Source organism: Anopheles cruzii, chromosome 3, assembly GCF_943734635.1.
Source record: "Anopheles cruzii chromosome 3, idAnoCruzAS_RS32_06, whole genome shotgun sequence".
Taxonomy (NCBI): Eukaryota; Metazoa; Arthropoda; class Insecta; order Diptera; family Culicidae; genus Anopheles; species Anopheles cruzii.
Window position 1 is genome coordinate 66700160 of NC_069145.1, and position 27709 is coordinate 66727868.

A 27709-nucleotide genomic window follows, 5' to 3' on the forward strand; every position below is an offset into this window, starting at 1 on the left:
CCTAACAGAGAGTACAGAGAACGAGACCGGACGAAATCTTTCTTATCACGCACAACGCACCCCAAATCCGTTTGCAAGAACAGAAACAGGACAGAAGCTATTAACAAAACGTGCGCGCACAGTAGCGTGTGTGTGTTTAGTAAAGCCTTAACTCCTTTAGGGAAAATACTCTACTCCTTACAGTACTAATGGTTTTTGTGGTTGTTAAAAATCAGTTTGATCGATTTACAATTGGTTGGCCCGTGCGATGGCCGGTTTGCTCCACTCAAAGCTAATAATAATGGGTAACGTAACTAACGAAGAGATGCACTCTGAACTGGCTAAACATTGTAGTGACTGGATGGAAGTCGGGATGTCACTAAGCTAATAATGCTGGCATGTTGCACTAAACTATTAAGTCACGCCGATGTCGAAAAAAGGGACGAAATGGGACAGAATGAAGCTACGAAGTAAAAACTAAAATGAAACGATGCTAATGGGTGTAGGCAGTTAGTTGAAAACGAAACACGGGACGGGACGCACAGAGCGATGTGCTGGGAACAGGTGCAAAGTGGTATGCTTTAAAATATCCTATCAATAAATACACGATACAGCACGAGGGCGCGAATGAAAGAATGAGACGGAAGTATGATAAAAATTACGACTAATCTTAAGCGCTAGTAATAGTAAAAAAAAATCTGGATCCATTCCGCACCACGAGTACAGGGCGGAGCAAAAGCGTTAGGGGCTGTGAAGCGAAACGAGTGTGTACAGTCGCGGTCCGCGGCAATTCGATTTTTGGCGCTCAACAAACAGCGCAAGGATCCGGATCCGTTATTCACGCACGCAGGAAATCATGTTATTTGAACAATGTGTTTAAGTAAAAACGATTAACGCACCCGCCGCTCGCCATGTCCGTCCTGGACGACAGCCCTTCCCCGACAGCCCTCTTTTGTGCCTTCTTTTCTCACTCGTCGCAGGATTCACAATTTAATTATTTTTCCCTTAAAAAAAGCTCATCTTACTCAAAGCTCCCTGTTTTCAGTTTCGGTTCGGTTTGCCAATGTCACCTCCAGCAGCGTAATACGAGAATTGTGTGGGTATCGATCGAGCGTCGATCGGCACGATCGGCCGCGCCGCTGTGTGCCGTGGCTGTGTGTTTGTGTCTGATGTGCGTGTGTGTGTGTGTTTGATGCTCTTAGCTCAAAACAATACTGTCTTGTTACGTTAATTATCTTAACTGGTTCGCAGCACACGGATCCGCTCGCATCGCGGCTAAAACAGTAGAAGGCCCGGCGCTCTGTGCACTTCTTCTCTTCCGTGCGATGGGTTTTAATAATTTAAAATGGAGCGTGAAAGATCAAAAATGTACAAAATAATGCGTTATGCGCACCACTGGATGAGGCGGATGAAGCGGAAGAGGTGTACGCGCAATTGACTAACTTGACTTGCTTCACTAAAACTAAACATACGAATGCCGGGTGAAGGGAGAGTCTCAGATGCTAGTGTGAGAGTCATGTACAAGTACAAGTGGAGATCTCTGGCTCGTGTCGCACCCTGGACACTCTCTATTGGCCAGCCAACTAGGAAGGTTCTTTAAACTGTTCGCGCCCGAACAACGCACGGCCCGAAAGCAAAAGATTCCATTAAGATCAAGCGTTTCACTTGCTTCGCAAGCGTGCAAAGACGGTAAGAGATTTACATTCTATTTTTTTAAAAACATAAACTTCTTGGACACAAAGGTTACTCTTTTACATGCAGCGCAGCGATTGGTACAAATTTCGCGAAAACGGACGTTTAATGAACGCGCAATTCACTCATTCAGGTAAATTTACATCTTCAGGGTTGCTCTTCCCTACTGCTACTGGTGGTGATGCCCGGGGTTCGGCCTACCGGCGCACCGGCGCATCATCTACGAAGAAGTACAGGTTACTAAAAATCTAGAGGAAAGTAAAACTACTACTAAAAGTATTCACAATCATCAAACGACCACTCAGCTTCACCGTGCCACCGGCGGGGAACGCTTAAAACATTCCGCTGCTCGTATAACCTAAACACTAAACTCTAAATCGTAGATCTTGCTGGGGAGCCACGATGGATCGGAATTCCATCGGGTATAAAACTGGTAAACAACTGGGGTTAAGCATGTCAACAATTCCCAACGTTCGGCGATGTTGCGCCCCAGTCCGCCATCAATTTGGTGTGGTGCATATCCCCGAAACCGAAACGCTGCACGGTTTCTATACATATCTGGTCTGGTTTTTTTGGCTGTTTTGGATTGTGTTCTAACTGGCCCTCGGTCGAGCCCAAATGGCTCTGCTATCTCTCTCTCCCTCGCTCCCTCTTTCTCTCTGTCGCTTCTAATAGTCCTGTTTAAAGCTTACTGGGTATACTCGGTTGTCCGGCTGTTGCTTTTGCTAAAATTGTCCTTTCGTTAACGATAATTGTCATGACATGCAGGCAGGATTATGTTCTTTACGCGCGTGTGTGTGTGTGGAGTGGACTTTACTTAAACCAAACAGAGAAATGAAATGACTAATTGAAGCTGCACGCGTGGTGACGAAGAACTTAAGTATGGTAACCATGATAAAAAAGGAGGGAAAATGGCTTAAAATCCGGGCCCTTTGTTTGGTTGATCGATGTGATCGATTAGCTGAAGCTGCCTCTTGGACTAAGTACGCAAAATAAAGACGGATCGGTTTAACAAGTACTCCACCGTGATGAGATGAGAATTTTAAAACATAATCACGAGATCACGGTGCTCGGTGCCACAGGGTCGCGTTTTAAGTGAGCTTAATGTGCCAGCAGCTTATATGCTATTCAAGCATGCGAAAAAAAAGTAAGCAAAAAGACGATGAAGATTCGTACAACGGACGGACTATGTTTGCTTGATGGCTTCTCGATTGGTTTCGGTTTCCGCTGGGTGTCACGCACTTACTTCTGATTGACTAAAATACTGGTCCATATCCTCGTCTCAGCTTCACTATTGGCCCTATTTTAAGGAAATCTATTTTAAGTCGATCCTGCGCATTGAAAAGGAAGATGAAAAGCGGGATCACTGTAATCCGTTGGTCAGACTGGCACCAGGCTGGCGAGTGCTGCTTAATAAGCTGTCCGGGAACTGGGGCATCTGTACAGGGGGCTACCGAATTTAACGAACGAACGGGTTGGTGTTTGCCCGAGGGTGAGTCGTAAGTGGAAACAGAATCATTTCATGATTATCAAACAACTACTTCTTTGAAATTGACCGCAGCCGCTACGCTATCTTGACGCTCCTTTTTTTGTATAAGCGGCTCTAAGCTACTAGATAATTTTGATTTTGACACCATCTCGCCATTCTGCGTTTTGTAACAACGTTTTATCCACCTCACTTCCGATAAGTGCTCCTGTGTTTGTGAGTCTGTGTGTGTGTGTTGAGAGATTCTTCTTTCCGCTTCGGTTTGCACCGCACAACATTCTTATTGTATCACAATTGTTTTTCGTTTTGTTTCATTACACGCCTCTCGTCGTAAAGTAAACCAAACAGAACAATCTGCGCTTTTCTCAACTTAGGCGTTAAACGGTTTGTTCTTCCGGACAATGGCTACTACAATTGACAGTTAAGCACACGCGCCCTAGCATGCTGAGCCGCTCTCTCTCGCTCTCGCAGCACAGCAATGGAAAGCGGACTTAGAAACGAAAGAAAAGAAACAGGTTAAAACAGGACTTTTAAAACATCTCACAATTCGCATTAATAAAAACAAGCTGCGCACTTCTCTACTTTAGCGGCTCAAAAAATACCTTCGTTCCTTAAGCTCTGTAGCATGTTACAGAGCCTGCTGCGCGCTCCGTGCGTTGGGAGCGTGCCGTTTTAAAATGATGATTAAAATGAACGTTATACATATGCGTGTGTGTGTTTGTGTGTGTGTATGCGTGTGAATAGTATATCTAAATGTAAGTATTTATCATGCAAGTAGGATACGGTGTTTGCTGCTTTCGCGTTTGTCACAAAACTATGTCAAAAGAACTTAAACATCACTAAACCCTAAACATCACTACTACTAAGTTCCACTCCGTCCGCAGAGTCAGAGCATCATTGCGAGTTGCTCCTCCTGTTCCGGCCACGGTTGTTGCCACTCAATTATTGCTTATGGTTCGTTTTCATTTGTTGCTCTTGTTACTTGGCGTTTACTACCCCAAATTGTTCGCTTTTCTACATGCGCACTCACGCGCAAACCCGAAGGACGCTGCCGATGAATCATTTGCTTGGTGTGTCCTGTGTGTGTGTGTGTTAGTCTCTTCTGTCCGCGTGCACTAATTGTTGTCCACTTCCGCCTCGAAGTCGCGCTATCAATTAGTGGTATTCAATAATATTGTCCTCTGCGCCTAGGATTGGTTTCATTAAAAGGTAATAAATACTGTCCTCTAGTTAATAGTTATTAATCATTTGTCGATTCCGCCGATTTAGCCGACCGCGGGTGCCCGCCAATCGGTGCCTCTCCCTTCCGTTCCCGTGTAATCATCAGAAGGGCGCCCTCTGCTCTGCTCTGGAGTATTACGGTTGCTTGTCAAATGTTGTGCGCGGAACATGGCGCCGCTTGGTTTGTTACAATTTAAGAGTTTTGTTTCTGTTCCAAATTTCCATTTCATCACACACCGGTTGCGTCGAGAGATTCCACTCTGATCACCATTGTTGGAGTATTATATTCATGCTTGTCTGCTGCAACTGCTGCTGTCACGTTGCCGGATGCATCGTGCACGGCACGTGAAGTCGGAAGTTGCACCACGTTGCAACTGTTTGCCGATCATCGACATCATTAGAATGTCCTTCTCTCGATCTCCCTCTCTAATCATCGCTCACTGCGCTTCCGCTGTCCGCTTTCGGCCCGCGGGTACCGCCGCCAGACGCCGTAGTAAAGGTTTGGCCTTTTGGCCGCACGGTTGGCGGCGACGGTGGCGGCTGCGCTGCACCGGAAGCTTCCGTCAGTGCTGCGACGAGTCACTCCCGAGCTGCGTGGCCACCAGGTTCAGTGGCAGGTTGCACGAGTCCAGATCGTTCTCCGGGCCACTGTCGTCGCCGCCATCGACCAGCAGCTCGCCGCTCCCGTTCGGGTCAAAGTTTTGCGTCGCTCGCAGATATTGCTGGAAGGCCTGGAAGGGAAGAAACATCCAATCGGTAAGTCATCGGTGGTCATCTTTCCACGGTGGTTCCACGACAAAGCACTTACAGGTGACATGGTAAAGTTGGTCGGTGTGCCGCGGGTTGCATCGCGCAACGCCATCAACTGGTTTTGCAGGGTCTGCAGATCGACCGCCGTGTCGACACCGTTGTCCACGACGATATCGCCACTTTCCTGCTTGACGGACTCTGAAATGCGCCACACGAAATAAAGACCACAAATTTAGCGCTTGCACACTTTTTGCTTGACCCGAGCGGCCACTTACTCCTCCGCGTACTCTTGTCGCCCTTCGGCCGCCGCCGTCGCGTGTGAATCGTGTCACGGCGCATCGTGTGCGGCCGGTTGACGCCGTGCAGCTTGAAGTAGAGCCCGCAGGCGTTGCACACCATCTCGCCGCGGATGTTCCGCCGCCAGATGGTGGTCGTGGTGGTGCCACAGTTCGTACAGGACATGTCCTTGTGCTGCGAGTTTTGCTGCTGCTGCTGTTGCGTCATTTGCGGGGACGATGCGGCGGACGCTTTGGGAAGTTGCTGTAGCTGGGGGCTGCTGTTACCGGACGTGGCTCCGCTGCTCGTCTCCGTACGGTGGCCCGTACCGAGCGATGGGCTCTTGGCGGTCGCCGTCTGCGAGAGCTGCTCCGAGGCAACCCGAAACAGCACGTTGCCGGTGGTGGAACCTTTACCGCTGGACACCTTTATCAGACCGACGGAGTGCGGTGGTGCCCCATTGCCGGGCCCCCCAAGGACACCGTTGCTGTCGAGGCCGTTCGGTGAGTTTCCTTCGACCGGCGTCCGGCTCGGGAACGACTGTTTCCGACGCCCACTCTGGCTGCTCGCATTGTGCCGGCTGATTTCGCTTTGCTACAAGAAAAGAGAAAGAATCGTTAGGTTAATTCGTCACTAGTTTCTGGCATTATTGGTCCCACCTTGTGCATCGACAACCCGGTGCTGACCGGAACGGTTGGTGTAAACTGGATGCCTAGATTGCGGGCACTGATCATCTTCCGCAGGAGCGCCGTCGCCTCGTTGCCTCCACCGTTGACGATGAGATCTACAAAACAAAAGTCACCCAACAAACGGTTAATGGATCGTAACCGGAGACACTTCGGGACCGCGTGACTTACTCGTGTTCTGTGCCAACGCTTGCCACAGCTGGGCCACGGCCGGATCGGTGGCATCGGTCAGCCCACCGAACGGGATCTGGTGGACGGCGGCAGCCACGGCCGCCGCAGCTACCGCTTGCTGCTGCTCGTCGAGCGAGTGCAGACTGTCGGGTGTCTCGCGGCCAATGTGATCCATCGGACTGCCCGCCTGCTGCTGCGGGTGATGCTGGAGATGATGGTGGTGCTGGTGATGGTGGTGATGGTGGTGGTTGTTGTTGTTGTTGTTGAGGCTACCCCGGAGCTTGAGCTCGTCCCCGGCGCACTCGGAGTGTGCGTCCTGCGAGGATATGTCCATCTGTAGCCGGCCCGAGTCGCTGCTGTCGACGCTGTCGCTGTGCTGGCTCGCCTGGTCGTCGGCGACGGCCGCCGCCGCCAGGTGCTCGATCGTTTCCCGCTTGATCACGTTCTTTCGGACGAGCGTCGGCGGCAGGACGGCGGCAGGACTCGGCTCCACCTTGACGCGCTTCATCGTCAGGTCCATCTCTTCGCTGCTGGGCGTGCGCTTCAGATTGTTCAAAAGGTATTCGTGAGGCTGCGGGTGAGATGCAGAGTTCAGCACGGTCCAGAGGGCGTGGTCGGAAGCGCCACCACGGCGGCCAGTGGACGGTCCTACCTTTATCACAGAAGATTTAATACTTTGCGGTTGCTGCGGCTGCTGCTGCTGCTGTGTCAGCTGATTGTTGTTGCTAGCGTGCTGCTGATACTGTTGTTGGGCAGCCTGTTGCTGCTTCTGCTCGGCGAGCAAACTGGGCGACTGTGGGTTCGAGCTGGGCGGCGAGATGATCACCTTCTTGCTGATGTCCATCAACACCGCGGCCGTCTCGAGGTGCTCCTTCTGGAGCTGCGTCAGGTTGCGCACCTGGATCAGTGGCTGCCGGCCGCCCTGCGATGGCTGCGTCGGCTGGAACACTTCCTGCTGCTGCTGGTGTATGATGGTGCCCGTGGCCGGGTCCGTCTCCGTCGTCGTTGTCGTGGGCGCTGACTGTTGGTGCTGGGACAGTACGCCGGTGGAAGTAAGTTTCATACTCTCGAGTGGGATCACAGATACGGCGTTCGCTTCCAGGCTGTCCAGGTGCGTTTTACTAAGTACTGAGGTAACTGATTTTGTATGATTGTTATTGTTGCGCAGGGCCTGCAGGGCGGCCACCGCGTCCTGCTCGGCCGACGCCTTCAGCGCAAGCGTCGCCGGCGACGACGCAATCAGGTTCTCCAACCGCTCGGACGCTTCCGTGAGTATTTCCTGTGGACACCAGACAAGAGGGCGTGCAGTCGTTAGTTAGTTAGAGAACCATCGAAACCTTGTCTAATTAGATTATTGGTTTGGCTGATTCGCCGATGGAATAAATTTTTAATTGCTTGTCTCAGCCGTCTCAGCGACGATGATGATTACTACTAAAACCGTCCACCGGCGCGCGGTGCACATTGATTTTAATGATCCCCACCCCGCTCCCCGGGGGTTTGGCCAAAATTGTCCTTCAGTCATCGTTGGGACAGGACGGGACGGGGGCCGTTTCGTGACCGTTTTCGCTATCCATAAAAAGACCAACCCCCGTTGCTGTCCTTTGAACTTTCCGCCCACAGCCCGGGTTGTTGCTTCTAAACCGGGGGCTTCTCGTTTGATCTTTTGCCGACCCCGACTCTGTTTTCACTTCCTGGCGAACGCGATTTGCGGCGACCGAACTCGGAGAGTGCAATGAAATTATTCCTTCAATCACCGACTGCACACCGACGACGACTCACGCACGACTTTCGGCACCCCAGCCAACGAACGTCGGCCCCCCAATTGGTCCCCCGTAATCGGGAGTGGCATGCGTGGGTTCCCGATTTTCCCGACTCCCTCGGATCTCGGATCTCGACCATCTTTTTCCACGGCAAAATCAAAAGCCCTCCCCCCGAAGCGCAAAAGAACGAGCTACAACGAGTTTCCACAGTCCGCATTTTCTCAGGGCGACCAAAAGGGTATCGATATGTCGCTCGCTTAGGCACGAAAAGCGAAACACACGCCAGCCAAGGGTGATTCGCGCTCCATAATTGATAGCCGAGCGCGCCATCGATCGCCAGCCATCGATGGGCGTACGTAATTAAATGTTTAATGAATGCAAATAATATTTATCAATAAATATGTTTGATCCGTAAACATGCTCCAGCCAGCCTTGCCAGCCAGCGAGTGGATGGCGAAAAAATGGGACCAGCGGACGCCGTGTACCGTCGAACACGTTTATTGGTGCCTGCCACATCTTGTTTGTTGTTCTTATTTCCCGTCTTCCGGTGTGCCCCTGACGTGGTCAGTAGTTCCGCTTGGTTTTTCTTTGTTGACTACCTCTCTCGCTCGCTTCCGTCGGATCTGAATCCGGGTCCTCCGTTTCGTTAAATTGGAGTTATTTCTGCAAACAACCAACGAGAGTGTCCGAGTGAGTGTTTGTTCCGGGGAACCCGCACGAAGGTGATTCGGTTGTTTTTATTTTGTAGGAGATCTCGAGAAAAAATGCTTTCTTTACCCGCCTTTTGATGTGTTCTCCCCTCGCACGGCCTCGTAACGATCTTGATCCGTGTGGGCGCCCTCGGCCAAGGTGATGCAACTTGATCGTAATGGACGGCGAGCAATCTATTTAATATTTTAGTTTCAAGCTTCGCTTCCGCATTCACGATTGCGCGTTGCCGATAAACAGACGTTTTCGTCACTGCGGCGGCGGCCAGTTTGGTGCTTGCGCGGTTCGCGAACATAATCGAACCGATTCGCGTTCCGCGAACCCGGGCGCCGGGGTGTGGAGAGTCAGTCAACTGGTAAGGCTGCGCGCGATCGAATATGCCGCCGATAATCAGCTAATTAAGGTCGGGTTAGTCGGGTGCCGTCGGGGGCTAGGGAAATATAAATTTCTATACCGCCTCCCGCCTCCTTCACACATGCCGGCCACCCGGTGGACGCGTTTGGACCGGCCCGGTCCGCGCAGGAGGGAACGCTTAATTAACACGAACACGGTGATTGATGTACCATTCCAAACCGACCCGTTTTCTCCCCCCTTCGCATTCATCTTCCGTTCCGTTTTCCCGTGGCGCGGTTCGGGGTGGTTAAGGTCTGCTTGATCGAAATTGGTACCCGTTGGTGGTGGTGGTGGCTGCATTTCGCGGGGCATAACGATCCCCGATTTTAATGCTACTCCACCGACATGAAGCCACCTCACCGCTCAAATCTATATCTACTCTTCAGTCCGGGCTTCATCGTGGCATTTCAATTCGGCATCACGGCCGGCCAGACACACCGAACGGCACTCGTTAACTGTTAACGATTCGTCCGGCGTATCGATAAAATTGAAAGTGAAAAACGCCGTTTATAGTGCACGGGTCAAAGGGCTAGTGCCACCCGCTGCTGCGACATTCCTTGGCGCAGGCGAATCGAAATGTCACCCAGTTCTCGGTAAATGATCAATGCCCGCCTGGGAGGCGGGGGTCGCTCCAGGTGGTCCTCCGAGGAGCCACTGTCGGAGCCATCGTGGGATGGCTATCAGCAGCATCACCGGCAGCATCGACAGCTGATCCTCGGAGCGGCTGGGCCGAGCGAGGCCAATGCAAATGCAACCGTCGTGCCGTTTGCGGTAAAATCCCTCACTAAATGTCAGCCACCCCGTTGATTGTTTGGGGCTCGCCTTGATAGTTTCGCAACCCGCAACCATTCGCGTTTTGTCACTAATAGAGAACTACAAAAATAAGGAATACTTTATCGTAATAAAAAAGGCTGAAACATAAATCCATTAGAAGCTGACGCCATCCGCCCCACATTCCGTTCCGTTCCGTTGTAAAACTGGCGACCGGGTGGGACCGGGTTGTTGCCGTTGAATGATTTAGCGTGGCTTCCGCGCGCGCACGAAAGGAGCGAAAGTGAAGCGAACCGGCTGACCGGGGGCGCGCTTCATTCATGAATTCGCGGCGCGCTACTCACGCGAAATGTTGCGCAAAAGCGAACGGGCGTGCGCGCGCGCTCGCGATGGAGGTTGCAGCATAAAACAAGCATAAATAGAAGCCGCCGCCGCCGCCGCCGCCGTCGAGAAAGGCCGGCCACGGAAGAAGGCGACGAAGTGAAAAGAAAAAGCATCGGTAGCATGAATCAGCACTCGGAATCGGTCGGTTCGGGAAAGCCCTCCCGATCTGTGTGTATGAGAGAGACAGCATACCACTCGGGGGCAGAAGTTCTGGTCGCCGGTCAGGAGCTGGACATTAAAAAGAGGCAACCGAATGAAGCATAACGAATGACTAAACGATGGACAATGCGCGGAGCGCTGGCTGCCGAGCAGCGATCGTGGGAAAATGTGGACATCGGAGGAGCATTAATGCTGCCTGCCTGGGGAGCCTGCTGCGCGCGCGCGGGGCCTTATCACCTTGCGAGCCTGTCGCTGCTGCTGTTGCAGGTCACAGAACGAATTATTGGCGACCGAAGAGTTGGTTGATTTTTCGTTTCACCATCCAGGCAGATTTAGATTAGTTTCCTGCTCTTTAACGGCCCATTTGTCCAGGAAGTCTGAAATTGTGTCGTGACGTGTGTGTTCCGCCGGCCGTCGCCGCCACCCGGCCTGCCTGTGCGCGCGCTCACTAACGAGGGCATTTGAATATTTTGCATATGATTTATGCTCGCACCGACCAACAGCAGCCCAGTGCGGCCCAGTGCGGCCCATTGCGTATGTATGAAGTGAATGGATTTATTTCGTATGTCCACCGTCATGCTGCCCGCGCGGTGGCCATTCGCCCGGTCGGTGGTTGCGTAAAACGACGAGCACAGCACAGAATCGACAAAAGTATGCAAATATGCGAAAACGCAACACGCCGCGCCACTGTGTCATTTATGATTGGATTCTCACGACGGCTCCCGGCCCGGGGCCCGGGGCCCTGGAGGTGCGTGTCACGTGGAGCGTTTGTCAACCGAAAGCCCTCCCTATGTTCAACCGTCCACAAAACACGGAACGGAACATATGATGGGCCGATGCTGCAGCGAAAGGAAAGAATCAATTAATCATGTGCCGTGCGTAGCCGTGCTCACTTCCAGTCGCTTTACAGGTTGTGGACATCATCAGACAACACCTTTCGGGGGCTGGAGCTGAAAGCTTGCTGACTTTTTGGAAGACTGCTTCCGGTGCCGCTGGGAGCTCAAATCTTCTCTTCGCCAGTCGGCCGCTCGGATCGGATAAGATCTGAATCGAATCGGGCACGGCCGCGCGAGAGATAATTTGTCGCCGCGTACCACAAATCGTCAAAACCCATCGGGAAGAACCTGCGGCGGCTCGACCATCGCATCGCTCGGCCTCGGGTTGTAATCGGCTTTAGGAGCGCAGAAAGACGGATGTAGCGCGGAGGTTCCTGGGCTGGAGGCATTATTCACCATGATTAGGCATCTTCCGCTAACGAACGGATGCCGTGCCGTGCCCCGCGGCCGCATCACGCTTCCTGCTGTTGGCCGGTTGTGTCTGGTCTATGGGCTGATGGTTTTCCAATTCTGATGAGATAAGGCGTAATTCTAGGTATGTTCGCAGCGTGAAGGGGGCACACGGCCATCACACAAAGACACATCTCGGGCAAGTCTGATTCCCCGGAACCCACCATCACCGCCAATCAGTCACAGAAGGGAGCGCCGAACCTGAAGACTTTATACCTGTTGTGGCCCATGGAAGGAGGTGGACCGACCGAGCTCGGGAAACTCGGCAGCAATCAGTCAAGTTGGACGCTCCGCTCTGCCATTTGGAGCGCTGTGCTGGCTCTCGCTCTGGTCCCTGGATGCGTAAGCCGCATTATCTGCCACGCTCGATTTGCCCGTCCTGTGGTGATGCTGCGTGTCGATCTACCAGGGGGATTCGATTTTCGGACCCGGGAGTCCGGGAATGGCTGAGGAACGGAACAACCACCACCGGGGGCGAGATGCTCGGACTAATCTGCATACAAAGCGAACGGCGGGATGCGTTAAGGACCCGGCCTTTCTGGACGTTGAACGATAAGAGAGAACCGAGCAAATTACTGTCCGAACCGAACGTCCGAGAGCCGTGTTCCCAAGAGTTGTAGCGGTGGACCAACATCTCCCGAAAATAGAGCGGCTCCCGGAGTTCGGGTAAAATGATAATAATTGTAAACCGTAAACCGCGACCGCGACACGGACAGGTTAACTCGTGGCCGCCGATGCGGTGAGCAGGAAATGAGCGGCTAAGGCGCTATTACTAGGCTCACCCGAAATGGTAGAGACAGGGGGGCGCATAACGATGCGAGGAAGATCGATGGACCATCACCACGGCCTTGATGGAAGAGACGAGCGCACCACCATCCCTGTGGATGATTTATCTGGTGGTGAAGAAGATAAAAATGGTTCCAAACTTCACAGCCCAAACCCCCGGGACGAAATGTGTGGATGCGTGTGTGAGAAAGAAGCTAGAACTAAAGGCCACACGAAGAGGCTTAGAGTAATGCTGCTTTTCCGTCCCGGGCCACCGCCGTCGGGTGCTATTTCGGAGCAAGCGATCTCCGGGGAACGGAGAACCCAACCAAAAACTGATCAGGTGATCACCAGTGTGCGCCCTTTACAATTTCGCTTCCTTTCGCCCCGGTTCGCCCCGTCGGCCCAGGGGGACTGAGATGATAAATGAGATTCAAGACTTATGCGATGATGTTTCATCTTCTCGCTCTGAGCGGAAATGATCTTTTCAATGGTCCGGCCACAATTTAGAACCGACCGATTGAGCCGAGCAGAGTCGAGGTGATATGCGTTGGCCACCACCACGGACGCCTGATGATCCTTCGGTGGCGGCGGTCTACAAAGTAGTTGTTGGCTCATTAAATTGTGATTGAAGTTGAAGAGCTCCCCTGCGACCATCGGCCGGGCCGGGCAAGGATTGCGCGGACACTGTAATCACACGCGGATATCATTACACGCAAACGAGATGCCGAGATGATCGAGTGGAAGTGGAATCGGGACCCGGGACCGGGGGCAGTTTTCGGTTGAAGCCACAGCAAAACCCAGAACACAGCCCAAACCGAAGCGAACTGTGTGACTTCTCTCTCTGGGCTGGTGAAGCCGCTTGATGTGAGGAAACCACCAAAAGTGAACTACTGTTTGCGTCACACACAAATCAAGATCACCATCTGTGAATCCATTAAAACGGTGCGCGCGCGCTTCTGCCTGCCTGCCCGCCACGAAGGGGGGTAATTATTCTACGTTTTCCAACTATAAACGCCCTCGATTCGGCGACCGGCGCGGGTTTCGCAGGGCCTCCTCCGGCACAGGGCTCGTTCGGCTCGGCTTCGCTGAGCAGGCCGCCGCAGGTTTCCTCAGCGGGGCGCCGCCTCGGTGACTCGGTGAAATAGTTACGCCTTGCAGCAATTGCATGTAATTAAAATCGATAAAAAGTTAAGTGCTTCTTGGGGTCCGCCCCGGTGCGCTATGCGCCCGTCGTCGTCGTCGTCGTCGTCGCTGTCGGTGGGTAACAATCTGTTTTCCTGGCGACGATGCTCCTGGGCCTGGGCCCCCCGCATATGCCGTGTGTGTCTGTTGCCCAAACTCGTACGCGATTAGCCAACCCGCCCCAGAGAGAGAGAGAGAATGGCAATTGGCAACTCGGTTTGAGGCCAGCAGATCGAGCTGATTGAGCTCACGCTACGCGGCGCGCACCACCGATGGGCCAATATTTAGAAGAAAGCCTAACACCGTTGCATAATGCAGCACGCCGAGAGCTCCTTAGTGCGCCGAGGAACATGGTGACCTTTGGGAAAAGCGGCAAAACGGTGCAACTTTAAGGTTCCATTTCCGATCGGAACGCAACCACTTTATGCGCCATGCGCGTCTCGTCGGTGGTGCGTTGGTGTACGCTGCGCCGGCCCGGGCTTATTAGGCGTTTGATTAAGGACTATTTAACGGTTCTCTTTTTACGTCCCAACCGAACGGGACACACGGCTTCATTAGGATTCGGGCCCATAAAAAACGGGGGGCGCCCAGTCCCACACTGGGTGACAACTACGACTGGGGCCCCATTATACGGGCCGGTCGTCTATGTGCCGATCTTCTTCGCGCACTCCGCGCAGCGAGGAAAGCCTTGGCTTTCTTGGGTGGCAATTAGCAGGGCCCTGCCTCTCGCTCTCTCTCTCTCTGTCTGCGAAATGCGGTCTGCTGCGAAATAATTGCCAATATAAATTGTTATCAATGAGAATCTCTGGCCGGGCTGGCTGGCCGGCCGGGCCGGCTTGTTGGCCAACCAAATCAACCCCGCACTACTGCTCCTGATGGGTGGTGGTGGGCGTTAGGCAATAAAGAAAAAAAACAACACGGCAATGGCAAACAAGAGCACCACTTTACATCGGTATTAATGTGAGTGCTGTTGTGGGCGATGGGCGGTCGGGTGCGGGCAGCACAGGGATGCATTCGAGTGGAGAGATTTTATCGATTGCGCCGGCCAAGGGTCCGCTCCAAACGGGCACAACGTACTTACGCTTGCGGCCGTTACGACAATCAACATGCACATGGAGCAGTGCGGCCAGAAAAGGTCCGAGATCGGGAGCCGAGTCGGGTCGTTATCATAAACTTTCGTTCACGTGGCAATGGGGCAGAAGTGGCCAAATTCGAACCGATGGGCGACATTTAAGAGCGAACCAGCTGTCAAACGTCGACCGTATGGTGGATAGCTTAAAATCGCTTCAACCACAATGTCGCGGTCCAGATGATGAGAGGCATCGAGTCCCAATTGACCCCATTGACCGGAGATGTTCGAGGTGTGTTCAAAAAGTAATGATAATTTTGCATTTACGCAGGCTACGTATATCCGATTTTTTTATTTTTTGATGCATTATGTTGCTACACATGTCAGTGACTTATGGTGACAAGTTCGGCCACTTTGAGTAATCAATCAATTTTTGACAGCTGTTTTACTGTGAACGTGTCTTGGCTCATCGGCGATTTTTGTCTTCTAAAACTAAATGAATGGCAAAGAATCTTTATCAAATTTTGTATGAAAAACGAAATTAAGAGCTGGGACGCAATCGAAATGTTAACTGTGGCTTATGGTGAAGCTTTTAAGAGTAAAAGCAGCGCTTGTCGGTGGTTCAAACATTTTTCAGAGAGCCGAGAAGATGTGAATGTCCAAGTTTGGTCGAATGTGAACAGTTTTGCTTACAGTTTTCTTCGATTGCAGGGTCGTGGTGCATCATAAGTTGTTGCCAAAGGATAGAACGGTCAATAAAGAATATTTTCTGTAAGTCATGGGCATTTCACCCGAAGCAATCCGTTACAAACGCCCGAATTTGTGCTAAGCTTCAAAAGAAAGCTGTTCAAATTTCGTGATCTTCTACTCATTTCAAGTTTTCAGAACCGTGTATCAAAAGCAGTGTCGTGTTTTAATGTTACACTGCTTCTTGCACTGCACTGTTACACAATGTTTTAATGTTACACTGTAAGCTGACACTGTAAAGATATCAAAAGAACTTGTTGGCCGCGGTTGCTCACAGTTGACCACCAAAACCAAAGCGTGTTGATGATTCTGAGCAGTGTTTGGCCATGTTTAAACGCAATAAATCGGAATTTTCGCGTCTATATGTGACAATGGATGAAACATGGATCCATCACTTCACTCTGGAATCAAAACGATCGCCATAAGAGTGGAGAGGAACTGGTAAACCTCGTCCGAAAGCAGAATAATCGGTTGGAAAGGTTATGGCCTCGGTATTTTGGGACGTGCGTGGTGCAATATTCGTCAACTATCTGGAGAAGGGAAATACCATCGACAGTGAATATTATCGGAGCGTTTGAAGGCCGAAATTGTAAAGAAATCAATCAAAACAATGGCAAAATTACATGAATTAAGTTTCGAATTGCTGAAACTGAGCTCTATTTTGAGGCAAATCGTTAAATCGTTCAACAATTATTGTATTGGGATGTTCGAGTGGCGCTGGAATGATTGTGTGTTTTTTGATAGAGATTACGTTGATGAATGAGTCCAGTTTTGACAAAAAAAAGCCGCGTTTCCCCCCTTAGGCACGGGAATTTTCAACCTTTCAGCTTTTCAGCCAAATAAACGTTTGCAATGAGATGCACCTTCAAACATGTTACTTCCGCCTGCCACAAAGGCGCTCATTTTGGGTGGGTTCGGAAAATACGTATTTATGTAGCTCGTCGTACACAATTAATTGACCCGTTTACTGACAATTTCTTTACGAAAGGACCCAACATAACCGGCTTTATTTAGGTAAGCAGCAGCGTTTCGTGCTTCGCCGGAACACGCAGTCGGGCGCATCACGGTGCGCTCTATCAACGGTGCATTATTGAATGCACCGGTGCATCGGCCATCGGCGATACACACACACCGACACACACCCAACACCCGACCGATGCATTTAGCGCTCCGCGAACTGCACATGCGGTCGGTGAATCGAACAACCTGATAAACATCGGCCCGAGAACAGTGACGGGCGTTGTCAGAGTGCCCGGGACCCCGCCGGGACGACCCCGGGAGGCCACCCTCAGCAGCCCTCCCACGGCGGCCCACTCCCGCCGTCGTCGTTGTGCGGGAGGCATTCGCTGGGTAATGTTTTAATGTGCGGTGGCGTGGCTCTGGCGTGTTTTCTCCGCGCGAATATGCAATAAAACCGTCGGCCATCATTCGCATTCGTGACACGCAACACACGCCCGGGGATCCGCCAGCGTTGTACTGTGACTCATCACGGGCTGGTGGGCGCCACCGCCATCTGCATCTGCGTGCAGGAGTGTGGTTGGCAAAGGAATAAAAACAGGCAAAGGCAAAAAAAAAGGGCAGCGCGTGAAGCGTGGTTCGAAGTGTTCTAATCTAATTACGGTTTCAATAAACAACGCGACGTCGCGGGACCATTTGCTGGTTCGTTGTTCGCGTTTTCCCACACGGCTCTGCTCGTCGGCTCGAAGCGGTCGGCACCGACGGCCGGCCAGTGGTGTGCTCCTTCCACAGAAGGGAAGATAAATGACACCTGGACGTGTGTGCTGGGTTGGCGTGGCATATGTGCACATTTTGCAACCCGTTTGTGAGTGTCCCGTTGGCCCGGTTTGTGATGCGATGCAGAAGGCAGCCAGTTAAGGCGATTGGCTTGGCTCATCTGTTCTACGTGGCATGTGGAACGGGTTACCAGTTGAAAGTAAAGGACTAAATTTAAATTCAACACCACAAAACAATGGGGGGATGTTTGCAGTTTTAACTACTAAAGAGCAAAAATGTTGCAAAACGAAGGAACATGCTTCACAGCACTTGTCTTGGGAAACAACTAGTTAAGTGTAACAGTTTTTTTAAGTTTCAATTAACTTTTTTACAGAAAATTTACAAAAGCACCAACCGCAAAATGTTAGCTTACGATACTGAGTGTGCCTTTAGCAGCCCAAAAAGAAATGGCTTTCCCAATCCGGATCATATCTACGCCGGACCATATGGAACGTAGGGATATTTTGTCGCAAAATCAGCCCAAATTTGGTACGAACGATGGCAACCCTCGCACGATTTGGGCCACCATCCACGGGAGATGGAAATAAATCATTCGCCATTTCGCCACCGTCAGCGCGACTTTCCGATGCGTTTAGGATGCATTCTTGTGGATGCACCGGCACCTTTGCCTGTTGGTCTCTCACTCAACACCTACGGGACGATTCTAAGATATCCGCCGAGCCGACGAGACAAAGACCGTACAGAGTGAGTGGAAAGCCGATTCTTTGTTCGGGTTTCGCTAAGCTCCAGATGCGAACGGAAAATGCAAATCCGCTTCGTTCTGGAGAAGCCGACCGACAGTGCGAGAGAGAAAGAGAGCGAGAGAGAGTGACGGGGATAGGGTTTTTATTTTTAAACCCGCAACACCCCGGGTGGTACGCCGGCTTCTGGCGGAGAATTTTCTTTTATTTGCTGTCGGCAGCCAACCGGGTGAAGAAAAAAAGGGCACGACACAGACAGAACCGATTACGGCTCGTTGCCGTTGACTGGCAAGGACGCCGGAGTCGGATTGGATCCTTTGTCCTCGTTTTTTTTTTGGTGCCCGGCGAAGTTGGAATAGTTTCAACATGAAATGGCAAACGAGTATTATCACACGACATAGTTGCGCTCCGGATTTATCCTTTCGACGGATTCGTCGACGATTCGAACGCTACTCTAATGAACCCTTCGGCGCTGTCTGAACCGTGTGTCACTTGGCCGTCGTCATTTGTTTGCATTCTCGAAGCTTCATCTCTTTTTGAGGACACTCTCGCTTCCATCACAATAATGATCACAATCCGTTCGGTGCACTTTGTTGTGTGTTGGCCGCTTGCGCTCCCGAGAACCGATGTTTCCGATGATGCACTTTCGATACGCGGTTCGAACATCGAAATCACACACCGATCCCGCGCGCCCGGTCACGGAACCGCTCCGCCGGAAATGACAATAACCCGTCAGCCGCCCGCGCCCTTTACAATGGGACATAAAGCGCACACACACACACACAGAGGGGCAGGCACACGCCCTTACGCACTGGGAATATACGCCATAGAACGGCACACAATCTCGTCGTCGTCGTGGGTCGTTCTTGCCGAGTGATGCGCGGCGGATGATGCTCCCGCTGCCGCCCGTCCACCGCCCGGAAACACTTTCAATCAGTGCGCAGCGACCCAATTAAACTCACAAATACCGACAAAGCACAAACACACACACCCGGACGGCCGATGGCGGTGCAATCACTTCCAATCGTCGTGATGCATGGGAGATGGAAATTCGATGCGCCCCCGGCCCGGAGAGGTTCTCTGCGACCGGAAATGCACCCGACCCCGTCCGTTGCCGCCGCCGCCGTCGTGTTTTTGAATGGATCTCGGCTCGCAGCCCGCGACGTCTTAGCCAGCAGCAGCCAGAGGCGGTGGCGGCGGGTGTGGTTTTGTTTCTTTCCCCTTTTATTGTGCCGTTGTTTCGTTGCTTCCGGTCGCGATGGAGGACGCACAAGACGCACCACAAGCTGTCTCACTCGCTCACCCCGTTCGCGGTGCCCGTTCTAACATTTGGCCTGCGCTTTGACACGAAGATGCATTTCAGAGCTGTACCGATCACGAATCGTTCGACCAACGAAACACCGCACCAACACACTCGGGGCCCCCACCTGGCGGCGGCCGTTCGCAGAATATGATAACTCATTTGATCACCGCGCGCATAACTACGCCGCGCGCATCCTTTCGAGTCGCGCCTCGAATGCATAATTTGCCTCTTTCTCCGGGGGCTGACTTTAGATACAAATTTGTAGAACATTCTTCCCGCAGACTTTGACTTTACCTTCTCACGAAGCACCACCGATTCTGCCTTCGAACGTGCTCGCGGTACCAAATAGTACCGCGGCGGCAAACGCACATACACACAAACTCACAGACGCACGATCGTGCACGGCGGAAGTGCACCGTGATCGTGTGTGACGTCGCACACTACACGCCCTTTAAACGGCACTGCGCGCCAGACGGCGGGCTTTCCGTGAAGGGACGCACCCCGCACTCGTGGCCATCGACCAGAACCGAGGCACGGAAATGGAAACTAACCCAAAAAAAAAACAAACGGATCGCGCGAACACTCCCGTTCTGTTGTGCCTGTGGCTGCTGCTGCGCCACACACACGCGACCGGCACGAAGTCTCAAGTTTGACTGAATGTTTAAAGAGATCATACACAAAACATACGACAAAACATGCTGCGCGCTGAGGATCGCGGCGAGAAGAGTGATGGCTGCGCGCGCTACGATCACCGAACGAAAGAGATCGCAAGCGATCGCGAACGACCGCGGGTGAGTGAGATCAACGGTGATCGCGGTGAAATGAATTCCCGGCTTAAGCCGGCCTGTCGCCGGAAGAGCAGAGCAGCAGCATGGACGGACGGGACGATCGCCACGGGTGTCGAACAGGGACGGCTAGGAGCTGAATGCGATCCAACCTACGCAACGTTTGGCCGCACGCGCGTTCACTCACCGAATGAACCGCTTCTCACCCGCCACCGGTGAGCTGGGTTGGTCGGATACAGTTCGATACGCGTCGATACGGCCAACGGTGCGGGCGTGAGCAGGACGACCCCAGGCGTTTTAATGGCCACGGCAGAGTGTGTTCTTCAGGCAGCCATCAGCAATAAAAACAACACTAAAACACGATCGTATCGATCGGCTCAGGATATTATAAAGAAGGACCAGTGCAAACACACCGCGCGACTGGCGGAGAATGCGCGCCGAGCATTAGGCAGACGAGCGGAAGGCAAGAGAACAAGGAGGCACAGGCGGCGGTGGACGTGCCGTTGCGCGGCCAGATTTGGAATTCATTCACACGGAGGATCACGGATCTTTGGCGGGCGCGCCGAGATATGTGATTTTAATATGCTTGCAGGCGGAACAACAGTGTTTTTTTGTTTTTTTTTCGATTTCTAGTTGACAATCGGATACGACAAAGGATGCATTTGAAAGCTATAAAGAAAATAAAGAAGCTATTAGAATAAAGACGGAGAGCAGGGCCTAGAATCACCGTAATAATCATAGTTCTGTCACTGGTTAATGGACATGTTCAATCCGTCTATCTGTGACTATTTTCTATTCTCTAAGCTCAAATTATTGGCCATTGGCCATGGAAGGATTATTTTATGACGACATTCGTGCGATTCAAGCTGCTGTAACACGGTCCTAGGTCTACTGACCCATAAACGTGCATACCTTTTTAATCTGTCAACAGATTTGCATGAAATTGGGTGCGTTTGATAGAGGAATAACGTATCTTTCAAACTATGTTGCTAATTAATAGATATGGCTGGATTTAATAATAAAAAAAAATCTTGGTATTTAGCGAACGTACAGTGCAATGCTCTGACAATATTGCACAGTGGGTCGAGACTTGAGGTCGATTGACTCGAGTAGATATTTAACTCAGACATTAGATGCCTTCTTATAACACGCTTACGGCATTAATTTGCTGTTAGAAGCTTAATCATGAGAAGATCATTTTCATGGAAGAAACGTCTTCGCTGGTGATCATTAGAAAATGCAGAAGATCGAACCACAATTGAACATGCATAATCGGATGAAATTAACGCATTTCATCAGAGCAATTGTGGCCCGGATCGCCCAAAACACGTTACAAAGGCCAAAACGCTGATCGAATAGTGCCACGTCCTGCACGGGGGGTGAAGTCATCTGAAACCGAAATCGATTGAACGCCAGCGGCGGCGGCGGCGACCTCGCGTGATTGAGTCATACGCAACGCGCAAACGCGCAAATAGCACGATCGCGTCAGTGGAGGCCATAAATAAAAAAAACGCAGATCCCAACACGGAGAACCGAAGGAGTCAAATTTGAGATTGATTTGCTGCGTTTCTTTCACCAAACAACCGGCCGGCCAACTTCTACTGCGCGAGGTGTAGGTGCTCGTGATAAATACCTCCCCTGGAGCAAAACCTCGGCCAAGCACCGCGTCTAGGACGGCGGCCAACGTGGGTGGACATGGGTCAAAAGTTGAGCAAAGCTAGCGCATTGAAAGTACACGCGTAGCGCGGCCACAACCAACCGCGCAGACACGTGACGTCGCGCCAAAGAATACGGCGAATTGTTCCCAACGTGGAATGACCACCACCAACACTCGGGGCGGGCGGCCTTTTTTTTTGGTGGCCACAGTTTTTGGCTGTGGCTTTGGATTCTCGCGCGCGACTCGAAAAAAGGCGTTGGAAGATTGATCGACCGGCCGGCCGGGCGGGGGAATGATTTGCGCTTCGTTTTATTCGCGCACACGGGGAACAATAGCTTTCGGCGGACGAAGGACACACACCGCACACGCTGGTGGTACCGGTGGTCCTCGGTCCGGTGTCCCGATAGCCGCCGATGGGTGGATGGTCTTCTGACCCACAATTTTGCTGCCAGCGCCATGGTGTGGACATTAATAACGCGCGGACCTGCCGCCTGCTGCGGTTGACCAAAAACGGGGCTGCCTGTGTGTGTAGGCTGGGGCTGTGTCCTCAAGCGATCGGTGTGTCCTTCTTCTTCGGTTTGAGAAATGTACAATTTACGCAACCCAATTTCGGTCAAAATAATTACTTCACTTCGGAACGAGGTTCGGAACTTCGCGGAAGAGGAGTTCCTCCGGCACTACTTCGCCGAGCGGAACACCCTTCCGAGGTTTGGGCCCGTTAACGACGAGTCGCCGCCAGCGTTCGTTGGCCCCCGCCCGTCCGTGCTCGTTATCAATTTGTATTAGTTTATTACAAAACATCCCGGAAAACCCGGGTGCCCATCACCGCTAGCAGCTCGTTTGCGCGATATCCGATCGCGCTTCTCGTTTGGTGGACCAAACGGACGAGCGAGTGAGAGGGGTAGAGAGATAGCGAGTAATGCGCACTCAGCCGTAGGGAAATTATAGGTTTGCGATCGGCCTCGGCCGGGCCTCGGTAGGAAATTCGGGAAATGGTTCTCGTGGTGGATGGGCGACCACGGCACTCCCGCCGCGAGCGCGGGAGAAGAAGGAAAAACTAATCACTTAAAAGCCACGAAGAGGGGGCCTCGCCCCGGGTCAAATCCTATCATTACACTAGCGACCAGCGAGAGTTCCAAAAACCGTAGCCACGCAGCCAGTAAAGCACCTCGCGCTTTACTCTCGTTAATGCGTCTTAAGTTGGGAGGGCGAGCCGTTAGTTTGAAAGCCGATCACGGCGCATCACGGCGAGCGCATTAGTCCCGGCGACCGAGCGAAACAGACGGACGGATCGAGGCTAATCCTTGGACGGACTCTTGCTCTCTCTCTGCTAGGAAGGATTAGGCGACCGGGGTGGAGATTGCGATCGCCGATCGGTGACGGATGTCAAGCGCGGCAAACCATGCTGGCTGGTGACCGTCTCCGGTGTGCGGTATGGCGCTTCCGATGCGGTAAGTGCTGTTCCCGCCCCCGGGGGCCGATGACGATCGAACCCGCTTCGACCCGTTTTTCGGGCACTGCTTGGGGCTTTCCCTAGTTTAATTAATCCATTTTACATACCCGCCGCGAGCGCGGATACCGTCTGGGCGCACGGTGAAGCGCAAATCGAAAGACTCATCGCCAAGCGACGAACCCGGCCAAACTTGAACTCTCTGGCCAAACCATTGCCCCACTTTGGCGGCAATCGTTCCCTCTCGTTCCATTATCTGCACCACACCGCTCCCCGGCACCTCTTCCTTGCTGCTCCTGATAATAGTTTTCAATTACTTAAATCGCTTATTATGTGTATTTAGAGGAGTATTAAAAATTATGAGCACTTAAAAGCCCAACTAGGGGTGATGGTGGTGGTGGCCGACCACGGGCGGGCGTGTGTTCTCATTTCCATTAGCCGCATCCTCTCGCGGATCAGGGTCCGAGAACCGAACGAACACACACATGGTTCGGAGGTTGATCAATGGGTCGCTTTGGCCGCCGTTGGTTGCGGCATATGATAAAGATTGGCTTGGAGCGATCAGAGGTTGCAATCGTTCGGCAGCGACGATCGCCGTTCGATCGATTGCGGCATATGGAAAACCGATCGGCCGATGAGTGCCTGGCCGGCCGATCGTTCGCGTGTAATGAGGTGAAAGGTATTTGGGGGCCACATTTTGTGTGTGGCCTCCCACCGGCCGCAACGTGTGCGCAACGCGCTATTGAAACCACACACTCCCGAACCGTCCATTAACCGCGTGCTTTGCGAAACGTTGGAAGGTGAAGGAGTTGAAGAAAACGTTCGGTTTTCGAAACAAAATGCTGCGGTGCTCTTATCATGCTCGGAACAATGATTAACATTCTGAAACTGCGTCGGCTGCACATAAACGTGTAATGGGTGATAAAATAAGCCACACCGGGCGAGCTCATCACGAACCGGGAGCCAGCATAAAATCGAGCATCGAACGGACGTTGCGGCAACAACAAAAAATAGTAATAATAATAACGAGGAGGAGAACACAAAACAGAAGCTGATTGCGGCGAGCATAAAACAGTATCATCATCCCCGGCTGTGTCGGCGAAGGGGGGCCCTAAAAACCGGGATGCGCCACTTCCGGTCGTCGTCGGGTCGGGCCCTTCATCGCCAAACGTCCACTTGGCCGGGGATCGCTCGCGCGCGCTGCGCTTGGTTGTGAATGGATCCGTGGCCACCGGATCGTCAATGAATGGCGGGTGGTGGTGTAACGCGGGCGCGGGACCATCTTCTTGAATGGATTCGCGTACCGCTGCCGCCGCCGTCGTCGGCCGCCCAGCCGCGGGGAGGTCAATCTCATTCAGTTCTTGGCCCTCGTTGGCGAACGGAGCTCGGTGGAGGGCCGCGTTTCTTTTCGCATCATCTTTGCGTGAAACACTTTGGCACCACTCCTTTCGCCCCTTGGCCCCCGGGAGGCCACCGCCGAAGTGATCGATGGGTCATAACGAGTCACATCCGGAGAGGTCGTCGGGTTGTGCGTAGAAAGTGTGCAGCGAAACAAGCGATGCGCGTGCGTGCCGCCTTTCATTCAGCCTTCGAGGAGGTGGATTGAAAAGTTCTTAGTACCGTCCGGCGTTTAATAAAAAAGGTTGACGAAAAATGTAAACACGATCTTCGGATGAGCTGCTGCCGCTTGGTCTCACCCGAATGGTGGAGGAATTTTGAAACGACAGCAAACCCACGAAGATAAGCACTCATCCCGACGCCGGATGCCGTAAAACGGAGAGCGGCCCATCCGCGAGCGCGTCCCTTCAGCGACCCCGCCACCACGGTGGGTAATCGATTTTCCGAAACATTGCAATTATCAGCTCTTTGCGATCGATCGCCGAGCACGGGCGCGCTTGAAGAGTGCTCCGCGCGCCCGAAGAAAATTGCCGTTTCCCTCTTTCTCTCTCTCGCGCTGGGCCACCTCTCTGTTCGTCGTTCTCAGCCCCTCGTTGTTGGGGAGCCCTAAATCGGATCGGCATTCGGCGGCATCGAGCGAAGGAGCGATCGCACTCAGGACGACGACCGGGCGGCTCTGCCGCTGATGGGCCTTTCGATCGATCGATCGATCGCAAATGCCGCAGCTTAAAATGTTTCCGGTGCTGTGCGATCGGCCGATTGATGGATCGTCGGCGTGTTGGTTGCCCCGCGATAATGCCCGCGCGTCCCAGTTGATGGCGCGGTGGGACAGCGCCCAAGCACCCAGGCTGCTTCCCAGCAAATGGAGCACCCCCAACTAGTGTTAAATGGTTTGTTACATTCCATTCCCGCGAGAGTGCGGTGCGTTACATTTTATGCGCGCGCGCGCTGTGCTAAAGTGCCGTGTGCGCATGCGAATGTGCAGCCAGCCACCGGAAGGGGACTAATCGTGGGGGGGTGGGAGCCAGGAAGGGCCCGATCGGGGCGAAAGGGTGTTAAAACGGTTATGGATGCAATTTGGCCGAAAAACCATCCGATTCCGGTGGTCCGGTTCGAACGGGGATGTGAAAGTTTCCCGATTCCCGGGAGGCTCTTTTTTGTAAGAGTGCAAAGTAAAAGGATGAGACTGTCAATGGGCATTGGGCCACATTGGGCATGGTTGGTACTTAGATGGATGACCGGATTGGGAATGCCGTTTGTCGTTCGCATCAACCAACCCTTGGCTGTCCTTCCAATGCGGAAGACGTCAGTACGAACACTGGCCGGGCATCAAATGGCACGGAGTGCAATAATCTGTTTGTTTGTTCGTTCTAAAACGAATTTATATTTGTCCATTTGCATACTGTGTAACGAGCGTATTTTCCGTTTTTTAGACCAAAAGCTTTTTCAACAAAATTGGTTTCGACTACAAATTAATTGACAGAGAATTAGTGGCTAAGTGAACGCTCTATATGGACAGCAAACAATAACGACGTAAATGCTGTCAAGTGCAGAATTTTAGATGGAATTCCTGGAGAAACTATCACTTGCATGTCATTCGATACCGGAGTAAACCCGGATGGCTTAATCAGGAAATCTTAATTTGCTTGATTTACCACGACTGCCTCCACATTTGTAGTTGAAGGTTGGAACGATGATTATTTTTTTTTTAAATATCAATTCAACGAAACTTATTGCGCTTAAAACTTAATGAACAACATCGTTCAATCCAACGTTTTAAACAGAAAATATGTCTTACTACCCAGAGTTCCCATTTTCTGAATTTAAACGAATTCAAGTTTCCTGTTCAACTCGCTTTTGCGATGACAACAAACAAGCCGTGGAAAGCCTTCAGATTGGTTTGTGTAAGCACGTGGAGGAAAAGCTAAATACTTTGATTTTCTTAATAAGTTTTCATGTCCAATGATACCAAAAGAAAATACCCACTTATCCATTACGATACCCATACAAGACCAACATTTTAACAGATCCCTCAAAACGAATTTCTTGAACTGTAACGGGAACTAAAGGTTGATTTTAGGACTTCGAACCAATCGAAATAGAAAGAAAAACCACTTCAAGAAGCGAAGCAACGCTCGGGGTACAGTTAGTAATAAATAATAACAAAAGATAAACGCCATTGCACTCTGCGCATCGCTATAGAAGCATCGCTATAGCTTTTGATTTTTATTTTCCATACAAACTGCGGTATTTTAGCGAACGTTAGTTAAATTGGTTTTCGCCACAGTGAGCGATTTCGGCAAATGTAATTAATTATGTTCACTTTCGCCCCGTGGCCGGTGGCCAGCAAAGGTTGAGCCGAAACGAATTTCGGGTTGAGTGGAGCACTCTAAGCTCTGTAATGGGATGCAGAAAAGTTAACCAACTTATGCGGCCCGCGGAGGTGAATGGTGAAAGGAGCGGCAGAGAGAGAGAGAGAGAGAGAGATAAAATAAACCTGTTGGATACAGTGCACAGTTTTGGGAAACAATTGGCTCCACCGTGGTGCTGCAGCGCATACAACAAACCCCACTCGCGTCGGTATGAACGAGTTTTCCCATTTCCATACGACTCGACCAAAAAAATAAAGGAGAACGCGAACGGAACGAGCATAAAACATAATGAACGGGGGCGCGCGCGGGCGCGCAACCCGGCACCGAAAACGAATGGGCAAAGTTTGACGCCAAATGATAGCGAAAATGGAGGATCCGCTTTATATTTCCCCGTAAACGAACGAAAGGAAGGAAGAGGGCGGTGGCGGCGGCAGTCAGTGGCCGCCATAAACGATAGTTAAACTCGTCGAAAAAAAAAAGAATTCACCTGGCGGCCGCCAGGAGGAAGCGCGCCAGCAGAAGTAACATGCAAATAGCTACACTTTGCGTTGCGCTGCGCTGCACACACCGGCGGCGGCGGCGGCGGCCATTTTATTTTTATTTGACGCGCTTCTCATTTAATTAAACCGTGTAACGCTCTCACTTGCCACCGTTGGCCCCGGCCCGGTGCGGTACGGGTGTAAATTTAAATTGTAACTCCAAACACTCCACAAGCAATGCGCCATGTTTTATCAATAACCGGAATGGGATTTCGGTTTTTTGCTGTGTGGGGCTTAAAGGAC

The 27709-nt window shown here is 51.9% G+C and overlaps 1 protein-coding gene across 1 annotated transcript in view; it reads right to left on the reverse strand.

The window, feature by feature from the left end:
• Positions 1-4941: 4941 nt before the first annotated feature.
• The window catches only part of LOC128270824 (box A-binding factor), a 165005-nt gene continuing 142237 nt past the window's right edge, over positions 4942-27709 (reverse strand). The window contains exons 3-8 of the mRNA XM_053008245.1: positions 6914-7540; positions 6262-6832; positions 6064-6188; positions 5404-5998; positions 5182-5326; positions 4942-5113 (exon numbers count right to left, since the gene is read on the reverse strand). Of these exons, the coding sequence (XP_052864205.1) occupies positions 4942-5113; positions 5182-5326; positions 5404-5998; positions 6064-6188; positions 6262-6832; positions 6914-7540 (2235 nt within the window). The remainder of the gene's footprint in view (positions 5114-5181; positions 5327-5403; positions 5999-6063; positions 6189-6261; positions 6833-6913; positions 7541-27709) is intronic.